This window comes from Hirundo rustica, chromosome 8, assembly GCF_015227805.2.
Source record: "Hirundo rustica isolate bHirRus1 chromosome 8, bHirRus1.pri.v3, whole genome shotgun sequence".
Lineage (NCBI taxonomy): Eukaryota > Metazoa > Chordata > Aves > Passeriformes > Hirundinidae > Hirundo > Hirundo rustica.
Genome location: NC_053457.1, coordinates 15,520,234 through 15,544,410, shown reverse-complemented (window position 1 = coordinate 15,544,410; position 24,177 = coordinate 15,520,234). Strand labels below are relative to the sequence as shown.

The following is a 24,177-nucleotide window of genomic DNA, read 5'->3' as shown; positions in this document are numbered from 1 at the left end:
TGCTTTGAGGAAATGTCACTGGTGCATGTATGTCCCCGTGGGAGGATTTTCAATCAAACAAGGGGTGGCAGGAGGGCTGTTGGCAGGTGACAAACACGGTCCTTGTCTGGGCTATTTAGATTTTAATAGCTTTTCTCAGAAAGCCATGGATCCGTGGCTGCACCAAGGTGAAGGAGATGACCTCTCAAGAGCAGACTTCGGCTGGATGTAATCACAGGGTAAACATGGAATATAATTCTGGGGAAAGCACACAGACCTATCAAACTGTGTCGGGAAGATGGACAGATCTTCCTGCATCAGCTGCCCTTCCCCAGCCCCAGGGAGCACAAACCAGCACGACAAGGTGCCCTCACACAGCTCACACTCCACAGGCTCTGTCTGAGTGCACTCACAAAGGCAGACTCTCATTCCACAGAGTGCCTTGACAACAACCTCTTATGGATAACCTGACAAATCCCTGCCGTCACTGGTATATCAAACCAGTGTTAACCAAACACTGGCCATCACATTAATTTAAAAATGGCTTCTATAATTCACTCCAAGCCCCCATTCACCTCACACTTATGCTGAGCAGTTTTACACTCAAGGCAGGCAGTCCATGACCACGGCAAGGTGGGCAGACAGACAGATTACATGTGCAGTGCTACAAGGCACTCTCAATGCCCTCTGTGAAAGAGCCAAGCTCTCAGACTTTTCCCCACAGACACTTCACTGCCTGTTCCTCGTTCCCACATCCACACAACAGTGACACCAAATGCCGCCTGGGACAAATTTCAAAGATTTCACCTTTTCCATGGCCACTCCCTACCACTTCTTTACCTCAGTCCCCACCCAAGAACGGTCCTCTGATAAATGCAAGGCATGTGACATCTCCAGAACCTATCACACATGCAGGCAGTGCTTTTTTAAAAGTGCCATGCCAGCAACACTGATGGCTGAAGCCTCCTCTGCAGTACAAGATCAGAAGAGGCACTGGGAGGCCAGGTTCCCCTTACGCAGCCCGGCAAGACACCGGGACTCACCCCACACATCAGGGAGCACAGACTAAGAGCCGTGCGTCTCTCCTCGGAGAAGCATCTGCCTGTTCAGATGATGGTTCACAAGATCACTTCAAATTTGGGAGCAGCACCTTTGAACACACCACCCAGTAACTCAGACAGGAAAGTGCCACTCCCTTTTCTTTCTCCAGAGCTGTCCCCAGCCCCAGCATTTCCCTCTGCTGCCCTGAAAGGCACATCCAGTTCCCCAAGCTTGGGTAGGAAAGTGGTGGGAGGAAGGACAGCGGTTAAGAGGCTTAGCATTCCTCTACACAGAAGAGATTTAAAGCCTGGCTGGGGTTACCATGACAACACATCTGTCTGATAATAAATCCCAAAAAGCCCTGCTCCAGCAGGCTGCAATCCTTTGTGGCTGGGGAGGGAGCAGGGAGGAACTATGGGGGCCCCAGAAATTCAGACACTATGGAGTGCTACGGAGTCCTGCTTTCCTGGCTGGCTCACTGTTAATCGTGTGCCATCCCTCTGCTGATGCTGGCTCCTTGGCACAGCCATAAGGTGGCACAGCACAGGTTTGAAGAAATGCTTTTCCCCTGAACAGGATAAAGGAGACTAAGGTGCCAATATCTGAACATTTGTTTCAACACATTACACATTCTGTGTTCCCTGGTTGACACTGATTCCAGGAGGTCTGTAAGCTGTAGTAAGGTGCAATAATGCAGGTGTGGCAATAGGCTGGAAGATGGCACTTCTCTCTGCACTCTCTTTCATAAAGTGAGATGAATATGACAGTACTAATCATATGTAACAGGTGATTCAAGTGGCATTTCATTTGTATCCATAATATGCTCTGAGACTCAAACAAAAGGCAATCAAGAAGCGTGGAGCAGGCTACCCCTTAAGAGAGAAAACAGCCGGCCAGATGTGAACAGATCTTCAAGGGCATATTTAAGAAGTTCAGTTGTTCACATGGTATGAGAGAGGACCAGCATTTTAGCTATCACCCACCTCTAAAAGGCAGACTTTATTTTCCCCGAGAAAACTGCCCCTCAATCCATCCAAGTATCCATTTTCATATATTTTGTCTGTTTTTTTTTTTTTTTTTTTTAATTATCTTCTATTTCAAAAAGCCTTCCAAGATACAAGCCTGCCCACTACCTAGCCAGAAAAGCCCCTGCCCCAGAAGCTCTGCAAGGCTCAACCCAGCAAGGCACTGATGGGGTCTCCAGAGAGATTCCCAGCACTGGCCACAGGAATTCTTAAACCACATCAAGGCCAGACCTGCTTCACGCCTGTCACAGTCCAACCGAGCATTCACTGCCACGCACAACCCGAATTTCTGGAGGCTTTAGTACTGAACTGTGGCAGCCATGCTGCAGGCCCAAGTGACAGAAAACTAGATTCCAGGGCACATTTCTGGACACAATGGTAAAAATGTCTAAGCTTCACTCTGATGTTCAATGCCCACCATTTTAAAAAAGGCTTTTTAATAATATCAGTTTATGATAAATATTTACTTCTAAGCAAACGTTAGGGGAAAACAGTTTAAAATTGTCTTTTGTTGTAGTACATCAAAAATCTGTATCTCACTGACAGATCTGCAAAGATTTCCTCAACAGTCATTACAAGCTCTTGATGTCATCCAGGGAAAATAAAAACTCTCCTCATTCTAGGAGTGAGGAAGAAATCAGGGAAAGCCACAGCACTCTGACTGTATTGGGAGCTTCTTTAGGACTTAATCCTTTTCTAAGATAACAGGGTGTCCTTGGCATTGGAGTAATACAGGGCTATACAAATCTTAATGCAACTCTGCTTTATAAGCTACGAAATTTTTAACTTCAGAAGTGTTTGCAGGGAATTTGGTTGTTCTACACAAACCATAAATGTTACCTACCTCAGCTCCCTCTAACAAGAGGCAAAAGAAAAGGAAGAAATAAGGCTGAGAGTCAGATGCTGGGAAAAAGAGAAAAACAGAACTATAAGAAAACAGTACATGGACAAATGAAGAAGAGATGATAAAAAATGGAGGAAGAAAGCCGAGTGCTTTTGCAGCCTCATCTCAATGCTCATGCAAAGCATAGTAGGACGTGTGGCAGAAACACGGTCTTGGCAGACGCTGCCCTGGGCAGCGCGTTCTTGAGGAGTTCCTGCAGCTTTCTTACCACCCAGCAGTAGCACTGGCAGAGCTCAAAGCAACACTGGCAGAAAAGAAAGCTCTCATGGTACTGGTATGTCTACCTCCCCTGCAGTCTTCGAATCAGGGAGTTAAAAATTGCTGAGTACTTTAATTGCAGGTAAGATCATCCTCTACAAATTTAGAAAGGCAAGAGCTGGCTGACAGTCACCCTCAGTAGGTTCTCTCTTCTGCACCCTCACCATTCATAATCCAAAATGAAATTACCGTCCTTGATTTCCACTTAGCTTGCTCGCAGACTCACTTGCAACGACTGCTCACTATTTATGCCCTTGCAGAGATTACCAGCAAGAGGCAAAACCTCATCTACTTAATCTTCTTTCCTCATACCTAAAGATGACCAGAAAGGATCACAAAAGCCAGATCCTTTTGCATTAGAAACGGCTTGTCTTTGTTGGCCAGTTCCATGGAGGTTTGGTAAATTCCAAGGATTATGATATTAGAAGAGACTGAATGTGGAATAAATTGAGAAGAGAAGGGATTCCCTGAGATTTTGTTTTGTTAATTATGTGCAGCTCAAATCTCTGGTAAACTCTACAAAGGGAAAATATTTACTTTGTGCAACTTCCAATTGTTCCACTTCCATTGAGGACTGCAGGCTCCTGCTGCAGCCCTTCAGCAGAAACAGGAACTCGAGGGTTATCATCTTTAAAGTAAGCGCAAGCACAATTCCTTTTTTTTTCTTGATAAAGAAGAAAGCTATTCAGCTCTCCTGTAAGCACCACAAATAAAAACATTTATCTTGTGTAAGACACGTACCATGGGCATGCATTTAATCAAATCATATTCAGTGCTTTCTTTTAATAGTCATTTTGTCTGGGAAGGTCTCTAAATGTGGACCTGCATATGGCAAAGAGGCTCACTGGGACAGCAGAGCCAATTTTATACCTTCACACAACACCCAGTCTTCAAACCACTACCCTGACCACTGCAATCTAAGCTTTGAGATAAGGAGCTGTGTGTTGAGATATCAGCCCTGAAACAGAGCTTTCATATAAAAGGCCAAAGAAAATGCCAGCTGTTCTGGTACTATTATATCCCCTTCTCTCCACACCGTGAGAGACTATCAACAAATCCACGTAGTTATTCCTCGCTTTTAAAAAATAAAAATTCATTAACCTCGCATGGCTCTGCAATCAGAGAGCTTCTTTTAAATGGATAAATCTGGGTTTTATCTGCTTTGCCTGAGATTCTCTGCTTACTGATCACCGATTATTCCTCCATTTCACCCTGTTAAAACCCAAACAAAGCATCTTTTGGAATAATCTTGTCTGGGTCTGTTTTTAACGTTACTAGAGCAGCCTTTGTTCCCAAGAGCTTTGGCCACCTATCCTGCCTTCCCACATGGGTCTGTAACCTGCACAAACACTACAGAGGTGAGAATCTCTGCTGGTTTGGACTAGTGCCTGCTTAGGATCAAGATAAGATTGTGATCCTTCACAAAAGAAAAGACAAAAAAAGAGGAAAAAAAAGTATTTTCTTTCAGAACATTTCAGCACTTCAAAACACAGGGACACTACAGTGAAATGAATAAAATTTTGGCCTTTTCCTTAAATAAATACTACATACAAAACATAAAATCTGGAAGTCCTAAAACCTTGGAGATGAACTGAGATATATCCTTCATGGATGCATAAAACACGTAGAAAAGGTGGTAAGACTCCTAAGGAGGCGGAAGAGGGCTCTTGGGAACATGCAACAGACAAGGTTCAAACCTGTACAGCCGTATTCTTCTTACACCTTTGCCTCAAATATTTTGTGCCTTGGATGTAAGTTTAAAGGGTGCTTCACCTTGAAGTCGTTTTGGAATCATCAGTTGCTGTCACAGGCTGGTACCATCATCATGGCTGGTACCTCCAGGACTCACCTGAGGGCAAGTGCTGAGTGGGCATCCAGAGAATGAACTGTGAACGACCTGAGCACAGCTGAGAAACAGGCAGGGCACCTGCTCAATGGCTACAAACCACAGCTGGTGGGGAGGATACACAGGGAAGCCTTGGCTTCAGGAAGCATCACATGCATATGGATCACAGACTCAGCAGAACACTTTATCACGCACTTTCAACAGAGACACGGAGAATCAGAAGGAGCACTTAAGTTTGTCATCTTTTTCCAGCTCATTTTTATCTCTGCCTGGCTCAGTTCCTTCTCCTCCACAAAATCGGTCTCTTAGCCATAACCTTTCCTAGTAGGTCACTGTATTATTCCAGGAACTGCCAAGGAAAGCAAACCACAAAGCTGGCATCTCTCTTTCTCAATTGTGAGGCCACAGAGATGGTTCTCATGAGGGCTTGGTCTGACCATGTTTCTCTGGTGAATTTGTTGATATTCCCTGCTCAGGGATGAGGGTCGCTGGTGGCAGACATGAGGAGGGTGCAAAGGGTAAAAGAAAACCCTTCCTCTCCCAATTCAGCTGTGTGCTGAAAAGCTAGGTGGCTAAAGTATAGACTGTATCAGGTTACACTACATGGACTGGCTGCACAGTTTTGCAATGTAACATATACAGCTTATACGTATCACAAATAATAATAATGAATACATTATCCTATGTGTTCTATTCTAACACAACTTGCCTTTTCCATTAAACAGCAGAGTTTACAGCTACAAATAGGTTGGCACAGGAAACTTGCATCTACTTGTTCCTTACATTAAAGAGGAGACAGGACGGACTACCACAGGCATCTTCCTCTTAAACTGAGAGAGGCCAGCTCCTGAAGTGCTCCACTTACGCCTGCAAAACTGTTGAGAGCATCACACATGGTGCCTCAGCATCTCTGCAGGCTAATTCTCTGTACGAGTACAACTCAGCAATCAACGCCTTCCCTCAAATGAAATGGCACCCTGACTTTCTCACACACACTAGAAATCCATCTAGAACCCCTGGAGGTATCTGCTCTTGGATTTTACCTCTACATCAGACACTTTCATGCGAGTGCCCTCTTTTCCCACAAATATATCATCGATGTCAACGAGGATATAGCGATCGAGTGTGAGACAGAGGCGTTTGCCAGTCAAGTAGGCAATGGCATCCACGAAAATGAGTTTGTGCAGCCAAAAATTGAGGTTATTGCCGAAGAGAACCCGCTGGATCCCATCATGCAGACCCAGGTCCTGCATCACTGTGGCATGCAACGCTTTGTGAGTGGCCAGGTGGGGAATGGACTCCGAGGATTTCGTGCTGGCCAACAGCACCGGCTCATAGGTGCTGTGGTTTGACTGAAACACAGTCCAGTCATCGCCAGGCAGAGGACCCTGCTCCACCTCGTTAGCCCGGGTGACGTAGAGCAGGGGAGCACTGGGATTGATGTGATAGTCCCGCAGCCCCAGGTTGGAATGTAGGAAAAGGGGGAAACCCTTGAGCTGTGCACTGAGCAGGCTGTTCTCGTTAGCTTTGAAAAAGCCTATAATCCCCACTCCATACTCCACACAGTATTTGTCCAGCAGCTCTCGGTTCCAAGCATCTAGATTCACATATTTAAGGATGTTCTCATAGATAATTAGAGCATAGCGTCCTCTGTCTTTGTCTGTCAGGGTGGGCATATCCCCTTTGCCAGGGGCGATCTCTGTCCTGTATTTAAACCGGCTGGATTCCAGGATGGCCACTATTTCCTGCCCCAGCTGGGAGTAAATGCTCTCCACGAAGACGAGCACCACAGGATCCGTGCGCGAGGTGTCCACGGATTTCGTGAGCCTCCAGCTGGCTTGCGGTGGGATCAAGATGCGCTGCTGGTTGCTGCAGTCACTGAAGGGCAGCGGGGGCGGCTCCTTGATTTTGGGGCTGTTAGTGACGTAATAAGCCAGGATGCACATGGAGATGAGGCTGAAGGCAATGAGCAGCAGGATCAATCTGTGGAGCTCCAGCTGTCGCACGTGCCGCACCACTTTCCACAGCTGAATCATGGTGAGGCGGGCGGCTCACCCCCTCCTCACGCTCTGCACCCTCCTTGGAACCTCCAGTGCCGCCGTGGCAGTACCCAGCAGCAGCTCACGAAAAAGAAAGCGCAGCTGCAGAGAAGGAAAAAGCTAAAGCAAACAGCTACAAGGCGAGACTCCCAGAGATCTGCCATTTATCTCAGGTAACCATGGCCCTCAATTCCCATCGCTCTTTAGTCTGCTTCCTCGGGCTTCTCTCCTCTCACTCAGAAAGCTTTGGAGGAGCAAGGTTTCCAGAATCTCGTCTCCAACAGCAAATCAGTCTGTTGTTTTGTGCACAAGCAGTTTCAGCTCAGCCTTCTCAGGTGTCCCGTTTCTCATTTAGCTGTTTCACATTCACATGATGGCACCTTCTCTTTGCATCCTGCAATTTAAAAAGAAAAAGTCAATCCTCAGTATGACTTTGGCATTTAACAGGCTTGAGATGAAAGGGCAGGACTGGCAGGCGAGAGGTGGGCAGCATCACTCGCCCATCAGCAGGTCTGCTCCCTGGGAAGCGTCACGCCCCATCTGTGAGGGAGCTTGACAGAACCACCGCGATGGCCTTTGGAAGAAAGGTCCTGACAGTGCGCAGCAACTCACCGTGCACGTTGGGTGAGATTCTCACACACTACAGCAGAGCCCAGCACCTGGCCTGCCCCCAGCCCTCTGCAAGCCACTGAACAGAAAACACAAGACCCTTTTAATTCTAGCCTGTATTTCAAAGCTAACGGGAGGAGGAGAGAGCGCTCTCTGCAAGGCTGCCCCATTTGTCCTGGGCACTCACTCTCTTCCAGAGGTCTCACAGTACAGCTCTGGAGAGGCTTCATCCCTCAGGCAGCACAGAGGGCACGGGGCACAGGCTCCCACGCACTGCACACTCAATGGTTGCCAACTGATTCAGTGGCAGCTGGAGATGAAACATCTCCTGAAACCTTCATCGCCTTCTCTCATATGCCACTGAAGGACATGAACGCAGTTTTAAATCACCAACAGCATGACATAAATTTGGGCTGGTCTCAAATACATGAAAGTCTCTTGTTAGGAAGCTCTCTCACCTCCTGCTTTGTGTTCACGGCAGCAGACTATTCCACCATATGTTGTTATTTTTCAAGGAAAAAACACCCAACAAAGCCAACAAATACCAAATAATCCAAAACAAACACCAGAGAAATGAACTAAATTTCTCCTTGGTTTAAAAATAAAGTAAAACTCACAGTGGAGTCTCCCCTCCCTTACCAGCAGTGTGACTTATCCACAGCACTACCCTGTGCCTTTCCAGGGATACGAGCACATTTTTGGGGCACACCTGCTGCCTCCCCCAGAACAATGCAAGAACACCCTCAATGCCAGATGCTGCTCACCCAGTCAGTGATGCTTACAATGAGCTCTCTGTAAAAATTAAACCGCCTTTTTTCTTTTAAAAGCCTTTTTAGTCACCCCCTCAACTCCTGCAGACGTGCTCCATCGCATACAGACCCTCTGACCACCTGCTCAACTGGCACAGCTTGCAACACCAGGAGGCACAAGAAAGCAAAACCAAATAATATTACCAAAAGAGATATTCATCCTTTCTCCATTCCTCTCATTTTTGAGCTTTTCTGTTACTACCAATCTGCTAAAACAAAGAATATGAGATGACTAGTTTGTCTAGGAGTTTAAGGCATACAAATTTCTTATATAGTAAAGCTAGGGGTTTCTAACAACTAGCTCCACCAGAAAAAGAGACTTGTGAGACAGATGCTTATTTTGTAATGTGCATTACTAGACAGAGAAAAAATCCTTCTGAGTCAGGGAAACTATCAGTTCATAGATGAGGCCAAAAGTCCCACTCTAACAATTCCCACCAGGCTGTTTTCCAAACTGCTGGTGCATCTTGAAGCAGAGACAAAAACCACAAACAGATTTTATATGAAGAGATACAATACTGCTAACTTTATGACAGCTGATGGAAGAGAGTCAGAGTGCTCTTTACACAAGCCTTATGATGATCATTAAGTATTAGCTCAAACAACTCCTCTGCTATAAGCTCCGCAGACAGGGACTGACTTGTGTAGTGCACAATGAAACCTTAGCCCTCATGAGGTTTTCAGAATAGCTGTACACTGTCAATGTAAAATATATCACACAAGTAATTTTCCACTGGACAAACTGAGACACGGCAGAACTTACTGAAGGTCGCACTACAACATAGCAGATGGATAAGGATTTTTGGTAGAATTATCACTGGTCCCAAGATTGCAAATGGATTGGGTCTCCATTCCCAAATGGCCCTCTGTAATGACAGAGCAGGCTTTGAAAAGAAAAGTCCAGTCCCTGTAATACACCAGGAATTCCAGTGTATCAGCATAGTACCCCCAAAACATGTGCCCCCTTCCAAATGCAACCAGAAAATAGCCTTTCCACCTGCAGAAAAAGCTCTTCCCATCTCACTGACTCTGCAAGGAAGACCCCAATGTCACGTTCCTGCTTGGCATTGCAGCTCCAAAGCTGCAGAGAGGCAGAAGCTGGCAGAGACAGAATTCAGCAAGGCAGAGAGAGGTAAAATAAAAACATACAAGAAATGCTGTATCTTTTTAATGAGGTGAATTCCTTAAGACAGAGCAAAACACAGCTCCATGCATATCACAATGCTGCATATATAAGAAGCAATCTTCATTCTATTCCTGTGCAACAAATTCATGCTGAACTCATCACTCAGATTCCAATAATAGTCAATTTTGATGGAGAAACTTAAGAATTCCAAGTTATTGCCTTCCCAAATAACTCACTTCCTTTTGCTTTTCAATCCCACTGAATAACAATAAAATAGAAACATAAAAACTAGTTTGGATTTAAAGATTCACTATCTTAATGTGTATTAGACAAAAAGTTGTTTCTGCAAGAGAAAACAATGTAGAGGAAACTCAGGAGCCCAAGTGTTACTTCTATGAACTTTCAAGCAACTGTTTCTGGCGTAGAAATTGTAATCTAAACACCAGGGTAATGGTAAGAAAATCAAGAAGATGTTGATTTATGCAAAAGCCTGGCAAGGTTCTACTTTTACAACTCTTTATCCCCAAACCATCAACATGGAAAACACTTCTCTTCCCTGGTTGCACTCATTCACCTCTCCAACTTAATTTTTACTTTTGAACTGACTCTGTTTTGTAAAGAACCGTAGCTTCAGTTTCCCAGCTAGCAGCTTAAAGATGAAAATCACAGGACAACTGGATTATTCTGTAGAATAAGAATGAAAACAGAGTTTAAGCTAGGTTGCCACACCTGCAGTGCCCAGCTGAGGGGCAGCAGGGAGAAGAGCCCCCTTTGCTGGGCACTTCTGAATCACAGCAGTGTTTTGATAACAATGACTCCATTCAAGCCTCTAGCGAAGCTCCCAAACAAGCCCCCATTTGTTACATGGGTGAGCTCAAAAAAACAAATTAAAAAAAAGGCCTGTATCAGATTGCTGCTCAAGAATCTGTCAGCTCCCATCTCTTTAACAAGGCTTCACAGCCAGAGGGCATGCCAGCTGGCACGGGATGCATTTCTTTCTTTGGGGACTGCATCAGCTGGTTTAGGTTCAAATGAAAAGAGGGAAAAAAAAAAAAAGCAACAAACAAACACACTGAACAAAATTTATATTATTTATATTAAAAGGCAAGAGAACTGTCAGAAACCAGTTATACTTGAAAAGCTGAGAAATATCTATACTCGGGAAAGAAAAAAAAAAAAATTACTGTGAAAATTTTTCCCTCTTAAAGGAAAATACCTGTGTCCTCTTTTGACATCAAACTCCTGGGAATCTAACATCACAAAGAAACAGGTTTCCAGATAAATTGAAGTCCACTCTGAACTCCTGCCAGGACTGCCTCAGTGTGAATTGTGGGAGGCAGCAGTCGAAATGCACAGCAAGAATGAAGTGTTCAGAGGTCCAAGGACTCGGGCTCAGGAGGCACCCGTCCTGCCAGAAAAGCATCTCTAGATCAGAGAGCATCAGCTGTAAGGTCAGCTCTCCCACAGATCACCAGCATTAAGACAAAGGCTTCATCAAACTTAGATGTTCTGTCTCCTAATGATATACAGTGTTAATGTGAAACATAAACTGCTTTGTGAATTATCAGCACAATTATCCATGTGCTAAGCCACATGGCAACTGATGTGATATGAAAGCAAGATAACAACCCCAGCCCTGTGGTTTTAACATCTGATCATCAGATATATTTCCTGTGCTTGGAAATGATTGTGGGAGATCAGCACAAATGCTCAGGACCAGCACTTATCCAAAACCACTGACCAGAATGTAAGTATTTGGGACTTCTGGTACATTCATGCTGAGGCACATGGAAGATTCTGGGTATCATCTGACACCTTTATCAGGAACTGTCAATGCATTTCTAGCTGAGCTACCACCCAAGCCCCAGTGCCACCAGCACATTTCCCCATCCCTTTTCATTATTCATAATATAATCTCTCCATCTGGAATGCACTGTAGCAAGATCTTGCCTTTGTCCACAATAGCTCTATTTCAGAGGCCTTCCTTCTGCACTTCCTGTGAGAAGGAATGGTTGTTGCCTTGGGCCCCCGGGGGACTGCAGTAATTGAGTTATACAGTAATCAGAGAAGGAATCTGATTGATTTTCCAACCCATTCCACTTTAATGGTGTCATCATGACACAAAATTCCTCATTAGTCTGCTCCATTCTGAGACACCACAGCCCCTCTTTTTGTCTGTGGTGGTATCTGTATGCCAGGCCTCCGGGTACAGCCCCTCTCTCACAAAGACAGGGAACCTGGTAAGCAGTGTCAACAAAACACAGCAAGCCACACAGGAAAAGAATTAGCAGAAAGCTCAGGAGAATGAATGTTGCTTGAATTTCACATATTGGGTTAAAAAAAATATTGTGGAAATTACAGCCACATTGCAATGAAATTGCCACTCTCATTTTTGGGCTCTAGCCATGTTTCAGCTAACATCCACTGCCAGATGAATCCTGCCATGAGAGACTGCCTAAGGAATACAGAATTCAGATCAAAGAGGCAAGAAACACTAATGGTGCCCATGCTGCTGACAGACAGTACTGCAGCCTCCAGCCAGCTCTAGGTTTTGCTTGGGCAAGTCTCCATACAGGGAAAAGCCTCTCAGTACCGACCTGGGCCGAGCCAGAAAGCTGCCTGCTGGCCAGCGGGCTTGGAGTGTGCCAGTCGGATAGAAGAGGAGAAGACTTGTGTGATGAAGTAATAATTATTTTCATTCTTTTATTATCACCCCTAGACAGGTATGTAACTTCACACCTTCTGCAAGAGCAACAAACTGCTGTCCGTGCTAAACAGATCTGCACCCCTCATCTCCTCTCAGCCCGGTGGAAACCTGACTGCAGCCTTGAATTTACCCGTGTGCCAGTGCCATGAAGTCTGAAGACAATGAAGACAGAGATCTTGGAGAGGCCAGCTCCAGGCCAGCTTTGCAGAGGGCTGCACAGAGATCCCACAATTCCTGCGAGGTTCTTGGTGTTTAGATACAGGATGGGTACCTTTGTTTGCAGCAGATCTTTGCTCTCTTGCTCTTATACGTGACAAAAAACATAATAGGGTTACTCCTTTCCATGCCAGTGACAGAGGCATAGCCCAACATTGCTTGTTAGCAACATAAACCAACCCTTTCCCCTTAAAACAAAAAAGTCCTCCTCATAAGAGCTTCCAGGAAATCTAGTTTTCAGCTCCCTGCCTTCTCCCCATCGTAATACACTCACGGCTTAGGGTCATTACAACTGATCTGACTCATTTTCCAAAGCAGGGGAATTTCAAACTTCTGCACTGACATATTCCTTCAAGTTAAATGTCCAAACCACAAACCTCAACAAGTTTCATGGCTTCAGCTTAGGACAAATTTGGGAAGAGAAAACAAAACAGTTTGTTGTCTTGTATTTTCAGCCGCTTAAAGAGCAGATCTCCAAATAGGAACTTGAAGAATTGTTTAAAAAAATCAAACAAATAAAATTTCAGCCTTCAGCAGCCACTGATGCTGCTTGATAAAAATAATATGTAGCTTGGCAGTTGCATACCTCTGCTGAAATGAAAAGGAAAAATACAGGTACTGTAGCAGTGGAAGTGCTCACACAGGTCAGAGCTTTCCACCAGCTGAGCAGATGTAACTGCTCTGGGGATGCACAGGTCTCTGTGATGCAACTGCTCACAGGAGAGAAAGGAGACATCTTCCTCAGAGGTAACTGAAGGGATGTATCCATTCCTTCATTTCACATGGTACTGAGCCTTTATCATCTAGGGATCAGGCCACCACAAGAACAGCAGTTTCATTGTGGCCATACCTCTCCTGACACATAGGTGTGAGCCCAACCCTTTTCCCACAGCAGGGGATAGTGAGACAGCAGCTCCTCTCTGCACCCAGACATGCACAGCTGTGGGGCAGAGAGGCAGAGAGGGCGCAGGCTCGAGCCTTGCAACGCAAAGGCAGTCCAAGCTGCTCTACAATCCACTCCCAGGTGCAACGTGAATTCTTCAGTCACCCCAAAGGGAGGGAACACACCAGCTTCATTTCATCAGGAATCAACACATATGCTCTATCATGGCAGAACATCTCCAACTCAGCTGTGGGAACAGGAAATAGATGCAGTTCCTTCCACATTAGATATGGACAAGAATCTCATTTCCATTCTCTCATGCTCTCCGCTTATCACAATTCAGATCAACTAATTCTGCTGCAGAAAGCAAAATGTCTTCTCTGGTGATTTCTCCTAAGTAACTTAATCAAGTGGGGAAATACAGTCAAACTGTGGCAAAACCAAGAAATTCAGTGTCAGTCAGAGCTGAAGTATCTTAATATAGACTGTATATTATGAAAGTTTATCTGTAATTGTTCTGAAAGCAGCCTAACCATTCTCCCTATGAGGACTTAGAAAATTTCACCTTAATTAACAAGAGGCTGATCTTCTATATTCAGTTGCTTCCTCTTGTCACATAACACATAGGAGATAATATTTTACAATCAGTTTTATCTAGGAGCATATGACAGTAGGCAATAGGTTTAATACTATCGCACTGAAAGTTTGTCCAAACTGACATCAGAAGAAAACTGTAAGTATGACATACCAAACCTTAAAACCTCAGGAAAGCTCTTGAGCTCACCTGTTCTGGTGTATTTGCACAGAAATTCAGGGTAACAAGCTGCTGGGCTTGGAAAAGAACACGTTCCCCAGCTCCCTCCTACCTGCCTTCAACTGAGAAGTTCCACTCACAAGACCTCCACCCAGTGTAACGTTCATAGTGTATCTCCCAGCCTTTGCAGTATCTAATTATCCAGTTCTCTGTTTTCTTGTGTGATTGAAATAAGTCTCCTGGACTCAGAGAACAAAACATTCACATTTTTGCTGGCTTGGCTATTGCAAGAGAGCTTTTAACACAATGCAAACTCCTGTTTTCAAAAAAAAACCCCAAACAAACAAACAAACAAAAACCCCAAAAAACAAAACAACAAAAACAAAACAAAAAAAAACAAGAGAGGGAGAGAGAGGCAAAAGTGATATAAGCAAGGCATAAATCTGGCCAGGCAAAAAGAGTAAGCAATGGGAAGAAAAGTAAAATGAGTAGAAAAGGCATGAATTGAGGTCTTTGGAGATTACACAGGCCGGGTGAGACAACTGTTTGGAGGCCTGGTTCTCACAGGACAGGAGCAAATCCAAAGTGTTCTACTGTCCTCTCCAAGCCTTCACGGCCATCTGCGCAATGAAAAGTCATTATTTGCCTTTTCACAAGCATTATGGCAGAAATAGATCTCAATGGGGGCACTGCACCCAGCACCAGCCTCTGAATGCCCTGAGCAGCCTCCACCTCCTGAGCTGTACCCGAGCTCAGGCCAGCCCCAAGCCGTGCTACAAGCACGCTCTGCCTGGCAGACCTGACGGATCGTCGCGCGCTCCCCTGGCTGAACCCGGTCCCCATGGCTGCCCGCCTCTGTGGTGCTGCTCTTGGGGTCCCGGTGCTCAGGGGGCTGCCTGTGCCAGCAGAGGCTGGATGTGGGCCCCCTGCACCGTGGGGGAGGCAGCTCTTTGGGTCCCGGTGCTCAGGGTGCTGCCTGTGCCAGCAGAGCGTGGATGCAGGCCCCCTGCGCCGTGGGGGAGGCAGCTCTTTGGGTCCCGGTGCTCAGGGGGCTGCCTGTGCCAGCAGAGGCTGGATGTGGGCCCCCTGCACCATGGGTGAGGCAGCTCTTTGGGTCCCGGTGCTCAGGGTGCCGCCTGTGCCAGCAGAGGCTGGATGTGGGCCCCCTGCACCATGGGTGAGGCAGCTCTTTGGGTCCCGGTGCTCAGGGGGCTGCCTGTGCCAGCAGAGCGTGGATGCAGGCCCCCTGCACCGTGGGGGAGCCCCAGCCCAGCCTGGTCCTTATGGCCTCGAGGGACCCCGCCGCAGCTTCACACGCTGTTACTTTTCCATAGGCAAAGGATGTGTAAGTGACAGGAGGACAAGAGACTGCTGGATAAAAAGTTGTGACTATTGTTAGACTTACCTGTCTTCACGTGGGTGGAATTATTTAATTTTCTCTCAAATCATCTGAATTTTCAATTGATACAAAATCGCAGGCAACGCACAGTTATTTCCGCAGCTTACGCTATGCCGTGCTCACTACACAACAACAATTACATCACTGTACCTTGTTTCCCCTTGTTTCTACCTTGTTTTCAGATAATCAACTCTCAGAAACAAACATCTTTCGAAAAGACATACATCTCAAATGTATCAATTTTAAACTGTACTGTAATTACATGCCACTCGTTTTTAGTCTTTCTCCCATTTTCGAGACTTAATTACTAGAGTGGGTGCTATAGTCTTGCATTTTAAATTAGTGTTTATGAGTAGGATTTTTTTCTGCTATGAAGCACTGCATCTTTAAAATATTATTTCATGCAGAATTAAGTTCAGGACCTCATTAATATCCTAATTAACAGCACCTAGGACAACTCAGGAAAAAAAGCTGCCATATTTGCAATCAAATCCACCCTCTGATAAAAACTGAAGTTTTGTCAGGAAAGCTCAAGAGTTTCGAGCAAAATATAGATCTCTGTTTTGGACTGCAGCTGAAGCAAAACAATTCTGGGTGTTGAAAACTGCAAGGTGCCCAATTACAGCTTTTGGAGACTAACTCTGCTATCTTGGGGACTCTTCCCCCAAAATTACATGTAGTAGTAAGATGCCCGATGAAATGCAATCAGTTACCAAAAACTGCATTAGTTTTTTTATTATTAACATGGAAACCGTTCATGTATTGAAGCACAATTTTTTTTTCATTAAGAAATTTAATATTAAGTTCACTTATAGATTCTGATAATGAAAAAACATGCTTAACCTTCCAGCCAAAAAAATTGAGTCAGCCTGTGCCATTTTGCAAGCCTTTATAAGTATTTACAGGATAAAATAATTATGAAACTATTTCTGTTTCACATGTAGCAGTAAGAGGCAAGGACAGATGATATCGGAAGCAGGACTTCAGAAAAAAGAAGCATTCAGAACACAGTTGATTATGAAACTTAGCCAAAGAATCCCTGAAAACATTAATGTTGTGTTAGTTTTTCTTAATAAACCTTCAGCTTAGTTCCAGTAAGAACTGAAAACAGGAAATCCCAGTAATTTTTTTTAAAAATCAGTGATCCAGTTATCTCAGTTGGAATAGAAAGAAGAGAATTTCCAGAAAAACAAAATTGTCTCCAAGTAGAAATGTGCTTCTGCCAGTCTGGTGAGGTCTTCAGTAGGACAGAGAGCATATTTCTCTTGGTCTATCCTGGTACAGGGTATTCAGACTGTAAAATGCTTTGCAAAAAACACAGCAACTTGATCCACCACTTGCATACAACATTATCACTTCCCAACACACATTTCTACTAATATGAAAGAGACACAAAATGGTTTAGAAACAGAGAGCAGATTCATCTCCTGCCTGCCTCTGTGAGCTTGTCCATGCTAGGGAGTAACAGCCATGGCAGCACAACTCCCACAGAGTGAGGCTGTGCAATGACAGGAGTACAGCTGGGCACCGCCACATTTGCTCAGAGCCCCGTGTTTTTATTTTCCTTTCATGCAGGTTCATCAACACAGCTGAATTTATCTATACAGACAGGCTAGCTGATGACACCTGTTGTAATACAGACACCGATTTTCCACAACCCAGCAACTACCTCAAGATAAAACGTGGCTGCATTTTAACAGCATACAGAAAATACTGAACTAAGTGAAAAATTCTGCACTCAAAATGAGAAAGGGAATTCATTACTAATCGATGTATGAAGACCTAATGCAAACAGTGCTCAACGAAATACACTCCTCTATCTTGCCATACATACTATCTCACATTAAGAAACATGACCCAGAACAGCAGATACAAGAAAAGAAGGCTACAAAAGAGACAATTAGTCAAGTAAACAACTTGGGAATGATTGCTGGAAGAAATGGGTTCACAAGAGCAGAGAAAGGGAGGGAGGATTTGGCAGCAGAGACGGGGAGACTGCTCCAAGAATAGGAGGCAGCATGAAACAAAACGCAAAACCGAGAGCAGGAGGAAGAGATAAATGGAGGAGTACACAGAGAGTCAGAGGGGAGTAAGAGAAAATGACAGCTCACATTGCTTAAGGAGGCAGAAACCTAGTGCCTAAAGACAGAATTTTCCCAAGACGTTAGGTCTAGCTTGCCTACATTTAAAAAACATAGCTTCTCTAATAACCAAAACCAGCATGGTCTAAGAGGCTTAACAACTCATCTTCAAAGAGGAATTCCACCAGAAACAGACCAGCACGATTACAGCTTGTGCATTTAATGCTGACAGGGGATGGCTCATACAGCCTGTGCCTCTGAAATTCACCATGTCACGCAATATTCCAGACACACTGCAACATTATTGCACCCATATCCTGACCAAAGGCACTACTGGTTTGGTTGTGAAAAATCTAACACGCTGTACTCCCTTTCCTTTGTCCAGAGCAAAGGATCCTGGAGCAATGAAAGGCAAGAGCTACATTAAGGCAGTAAAGTTGTCTCCACTACATTCCTGCAGTGCTTTCTGCCCTTTCAATTGTGAACCGTGTCCCACACACAGACAAAAGTGGTATCAGCTAGATGACAGTTTAGACTACCTACTTTAAAGAATAATCCCAAGAAACATTATAAATGCTGAAATTTCATCATTAATGATGAAATCCCAAGTTCAAATGTGGTAATTGATATCACTGAAGTAACAGATACTTTCTCATTTTCAGATCCCTTAACACTGTATCTTGTGCACGGATGTGATGGGAGAGAAACAACTGCATTTAGCATCCAAGTAATTCAAACTCGACTTTGCAGCAACACTATAACTAAATAATTAATGCTTTCTAGAAGCCTCAGATTAGATTAACGCTATACTTCCAGACACGATGTTTTCCTCCTTTTTCTACTCAACAGTGCTGCAAATGAGAGAACAAAGGCAGTCTGGATCCCAACTCTGAAATTTCCTACCTTCTTCATTGCAGACAAAACACAAGAATTCAATAATTTTTAGATAGATGGCAACTTTTAAGAGCTATGTTACTAAAATATATATAAAAATATATTTTAAAATTTGAGACATTAATTTTAGAAGTTAAATACAGAAATTAATTTTAACTCTAATGATTTGGTGTACTTAACTCTCATACAATTAATTTGGTAGCTGAAATATAAAGATTACAGTTTTTTGGAAGACATGCTGTTTTCTTATACAACAAAGAAGTGAAGCCTGTGAAATTCAGTCTTCATTATGAATCTGGGTTAGCGTTTTTACAGTAATTTGAAATGCTTTGACTTTGTCCCCACTCTCCCGTGAAGCGCTAAGTGACTTGCAGAATATCTGTGATTGCAAGTGTTAACACAAAGCACATTCAGAGGACCTGCTGACATCTTGGTACTTCTAGCAAGAATCCCGCCCCAGTGGTTTAATGTTTATTTTAGCCCGTATTCCCCACTGCCTGCCTGTATTTTTCCACCCAATTTAGTTGACACGACCAGGCAGCACGGCGAGGCAGCTGCCTGCCGCTGGATGCGACCCAGCCTCTCTCTGCTTGCCAGCTGCTGGCCTTGCTGCCTGACGTCCCTCTCAGCTGAGAGGGGCACGGACAAGTGTGCAAACTGACCAGTATCACCCCACCCAGGAGAGCCTGAGCATCAATCGTCCCCTTCCTCAGGCACACAAGGTGAGTGTCTGACAAATGCCCTGGTCATTTCAGCCTCAGGAAACCCAGGGATGTGGCCCTTGGTTTCAAGCCCTGGTGTCCCTGTGCTCGGTCAGGCTGGGCAGCAGCACCACAGGGCGTGTGGATGGGTTAGCGAGTTTTCTGCTACCCTCACTCAGCTCCTCCAGAGTTAGGATAGGGTGACTGTTCTCTAACTCAATCCTGCACACATCAACTAAGGACCCGATTTTGTCCTCTCACCCAAATGCCAGTTCCCCAAAGCATTCAGAGAGGAAGACTCCAGAGATGAGCAAGGATTCTGTGTTCAGAGACCACGAGGAGGTGCCAGAGAAACTTCAGTGTCCTGTTTGATTTCTGTCTTTCTGCTCTTGCAGAGCTAGAAGAACAAAAGGACAAGTAGCATTGCCACAGGAGATGAGACAGGGTGGGACATTAAAATCTTAAACTTCCTCTTTGTGCACTGGTCCACAAGGAGCAGAAATGGGTTCAAAGAATCTTTGAGACAGTGAGAGTTCTTCATGTATGCTCTGGGAGGGAGCCAGACATCATCCTAAAAGCTAGGGAATTCAAGAGTGAGGCTGACTTCAGTCCTTTCCCCACTTTTACCTTGATGTGGTTACACACTTCCGTAACTCCACCCGGAAAACGGGAATCACATTACACAAAGATGCTGAGCATCAATGCCTCTACAGCACTTTGTGAATGTATCAGAATGAATTGGTATCCTGGTGTTACCTGGGTAAAACACAAACTTCAAAACAGTGATGAGGGTGGGATTGCCATCACTTGCTGCTCTACTGCAAACATGCCAGAGAACCAGATCTGAGACAGACAGAATGTCAAAAATTCCCCATCAGTGTTCAATTAGCAAAAGGACTGTAATTCAGCTTGGTTTGCTGACAACATAAAGGCTGCTCCATGGAAGGGCTGAAAATTCTCTTCCCCTCTACTGCATTTTCCAGGCTTTCATATATTTCTTCTCCTTCACTGCTGCTATTTGCATCAAAACATTCATTCAACAAGACCCACCTCAGAGGTTCAACTACTGGCAGTGACATTTAATTTATTGAAAAGGGAAAAGACAGAGAGTTTATTTTAGGTCAAACTGCTTACATGAAGAATCACCTTGGACTCTGCAAATGTTAAGAATACAAATAAAGAGGAGATATGAGTCCTCTGTTTTTATAGGAGAGTTCCACTTCCCTCCACGATGCTAAACAGAGTACTCCACCAACTGACGTAACATCTGCAGGCTGAATCAATGCCATGAATGCTCCCACCTCAGAAGTAACACCTCATCTTCTGCCCCCTGCTCCTTATAGAAATACAAACCTAACAATCTCTCAGTGGGAGACACTGGAGGTTTCTATTATGTGCTCTCCCACATTCCCCATCCCTCACCCCAGGAAGACCCTTTGGCCTTCACAAAAATATACTCTGCATTTGAATTTTCAGTATAAAAATTATTTTCTTATTCTGAAATGAAGCACACAACATAGAGCGGTCACTAAGCACCACAGAAAGGCTGAAAAGCTACAGCACACTAAAGAGAGATAAACTTCTCCATTTGAGTTTTTTTTCAGTTCTAAATCAAGGGTCTCTGCATAATCTCAGCTCATATAAGGCATATGAAAAAGCAAGACTATACTATGTTCATACAATACCTAACTTCATAGCCTTTTGTTTGGAAGAAGGCATCACATTGACTGAAAGCAGCTTTTCAAATAGCAAGCTGCAAGACCAAATTCCTTTGAGGAATATTTTGCATTACAAATGGCTTCATACTTGCAGTGAAATATTCCAGCTCTGGCATATTCTAAGAATGTGTGCTCCCTCTCCACAAGCCCCTGGGCTGGGCTTGCTGACTCTACAGTGAGTTTGTTATTGCCCTAAGGGAGCATTAGATAATGAAGAGCTCAGAGTTTCCCTTTCACTTCATGCCTGGGCTCATCATAATGTGTGCAAGCAGGCCTAGTCTGCAGACCTTCCTTCTTTACATCTTTCCCCTCCTGTTTTCCACCAACCCAACGACATTTTTTACAAATGAGCACTATCAAATGTCTCTTTTGAAACAAGGTTATTGAAACCATCACCTTCTTTACAGTGTTGCAGAGAATAAGACAAAGTCCCCAGCTTTCAAACACAACTGATGCTTTTACTGCACCGAGTGACTCCATCACGGAGCATCAGAAAACAGGCGCCACACAGAGCAGTAACTGCTCTAATACCTGCTCCTGTCCAGCTCTGCTCCACAACTGGCACTTCACCCTGCTGGAAGAAAAGTTCAGCAAGGTCCAGGTGTGTGAAAGGAGGTACAACAACAGGGACATGTCTCTATGTACCCAAGTGGTAACACCAGGCTGAACAGGGGCCTTGCAACAAGAGCTTAACTGTGCCTTGAGGCAAACAGCTGCTGCACTCCTGAAATGCCTCTGACACACTGCAGCATTTTACTGTGCCTAACATGGTTCTTTCACAGTGAAGGACAGCAGCAGGGTTAACAACTTTCTGTTATATTTCATCTAAGGTGAACAGTTAATACACCATTTCAAATGGTTTAGAAAAATAGAGAATGCTTATATTGAAAGACCATTTGTATTTTTTAGTAATTTCCATCAAAGCTGAAAAGCCACATGGGAGGCTGTCTGACAATTCCAGCAGAGAAGTAAGACCCAAGATTTTTGGAATTAGCATCAAGTCAACCTTCAATAGGGTTCTTTGGCTCTCTTTTGGTTAAGCGCTCCTATCAAAATATACCTTTTCTTTATGTCTTTGGGATTCTTGAACTGGATATAGAAAGGCCACATCCTAAAACAATATGGAAAAAAATTCATTGCAATTTTAGCTAACCTGAAACATATGACATCACTTACAGAGAGACCATCACCCTTCTTCATTCTTCATGAGCTGAACTTGGGGAATGAAGGGGAAAGATAAAGTAATTGAAAACTGTGTCTCCTCTTCCATATAGCCACATTTCAGAGGGCAGGTTTTAGACAGGAAGAGTCTACACTGTGCTTACAATGCAGGCTAACCACCTAACTTATATTTGTTACTTTAAGATGAAAAACCAAAGGCCATTAAGAAAAGAGGCCTTGTGAAAAGTCTCAAGCTATGCTCCAGGCCATGCTCTTGCTTTACACATCTGCAGTGTCTGGCCAAATTTCAGAAGCATCTGCACTATTGACATGAACGTGACTGGTTAATAAAAGAGTATTTTCAAAGACCCAAATTCTATTTAATGTGCCTTGACCGGGAGAATGGCAGTTGACGTGTCAGCTTGAGGATCAAGAAGTTTTTAATGACCAGAAAAACCCTCAATGTTCCAAGTGAATCTTGTTCCCAAGAAACTAAAAAAATGCAAATCAAAGACGGTTAACCAAAGGGTCATCATTTACTAGTCTGTGGTGAAAGGAAAAAGAATATCTATAAAAATTTCCATTTCTAAGCTTTCATCTTGCTAAATATTAACTAAGCAGAACTAGCTTTGCTCTTGAAATGCAAATGAGAATTGAGATTGCTGTGTGACAAAACACTAGCAATTATGCTTTAGTCCTCAGGAAACATATAAGGCATCATTTGATTTTTTAAAACGTTCTCTGTAATGGCTCTGATCTTTGCGGTGATTTCATCAATTACCAATATTGCTGGTGTCCCTTCATCTGCCAGTCTGGTACCCGAGACACGAAGTGACAATGAAGGTTCAAGGGAGTGTCTATTTATAGTGCATCATGAGCAGTAGGCAAAGGCGTGCGCAGCTACAGCCACCTTCCCCGTGCTACTCAAGTGCATTAATGAGCCACCAGTTCATCACAGGCCAGATCTCATCCTCCTCCAGCGCATTTCAGAACCTGAATTTAACCCAGCAGCAAGGCTAGATGCAGAGACATTCTGTGAGGAGGCAAAAAAGAGCAGGGGGAGGCAGAGGAGAAGGAACTAACAAAGAGCTTAATGAGCAAGGAACTATAGCGGGCATATCAGTATGAGATACAACCCCTGCCAACTCCACTTAGTGCACTGCCTAACAGAGTCCCTGAATAGCAGCTCCTCCATCCTCCTCTCAAAGCATCGTCCTTGCAGATAATGACTGGTTAACAAGCAGTCAAACAGCAAGGCACGGAAGAAAACAGTGTTTTCTTGTAACAACCTAGGTAGCACTCAGACAAGGAATAGTGAAGATAGGCACAAAGATAGGAATACCTACCTTTAAAAGTGAAATCCTTACATGCAGTTACTCGATCCAAAGGGGTCAGACAGTCAGCAACCCAAGGCAAGAGCCAAATGGAGAGCAAGAAAGCCTGAGAGCTGGTCTTCACAAAAATCACACAGTGAGCTGGCCTTTCTGGAGAAGGGCAGCTGGGCTGCACAGTTGGTAGATGGATAAACCATTAGTAGCAGTGGCTGCCTTCCCTTTACTCGGTGTTGCCAAAATCTCTCACGTCATTTTGTGAACCTAAGGATGCTGTAATTTTAAGCACAGGCAAACGGAAAAATGTAAATAAATTCATGCTATTAAAAAGAGCACGTTAGTGCTGAGCATAAGCACCAATAAAGACTAGCTGCTATACCATACCATACTGCAGCTACAGGTAGGTGGTGGAAAAAGCACAGTCCCACATAAACAGTCCAAAAGCACAGCTCCCTTCCCCCCAGAAACTATCTTGCTTTGCAGCTCCTCTCTGAAAAGCTTCCATGTCACTCCCTGAAATCTTAGGAACAATGAGAGGAAAGTAAGGAAGACGGCGTGCAAAGGAAGGCACGGTCCAGTGCAAAGGAAAGCATGGTCCGGTGCTCAGCTTATCATGGCACACGGCAGATTCAAGATGCTCAGTCAGGGTGGCAACAGCTCCATTCCTTCCTCCTCTTACACGCTGTGCATCTAATC

The 24,177-nt window shown here is 44.3% G+C and overlaps 1 protein-coding gene across 14 annotated transcripts in view; it reads right to left on the bottom strand.

Moving 5' to 3' along the window:
• The window catches only part of NDST2 (N-deacetylase and N-sulfotransferase 2), a 133,582-nt gene that overhangs the window by 18,203 nt on the left and 91,202 nt on the right, over positions 1-24,177 (bottom strand). For 8 of the 14 annotated variants that reach the window (XM_040071812.2, XM_040071813.2, XM_040071822.2 and 5 more), the window contains one exon: positions 6,097-7,486. In XM_040071812.2, the coding sequence (XP_039927746.1) occupies positions 6,097-7,089 (993 nt within the window). In that variant the 5' untranslated portion in view covers positions 7,090-7,486. Of the gene's footprint in view, positions 1-6,096; positions 7,487-23,496; positions 23,755-24,177 lie in introns of all 14 variants that reach the window. The other 6 variants (XM_058421614.1, XM_040071814.2, XM_058421613.1 and 3 more) reach the window with 1 other exon arrangement.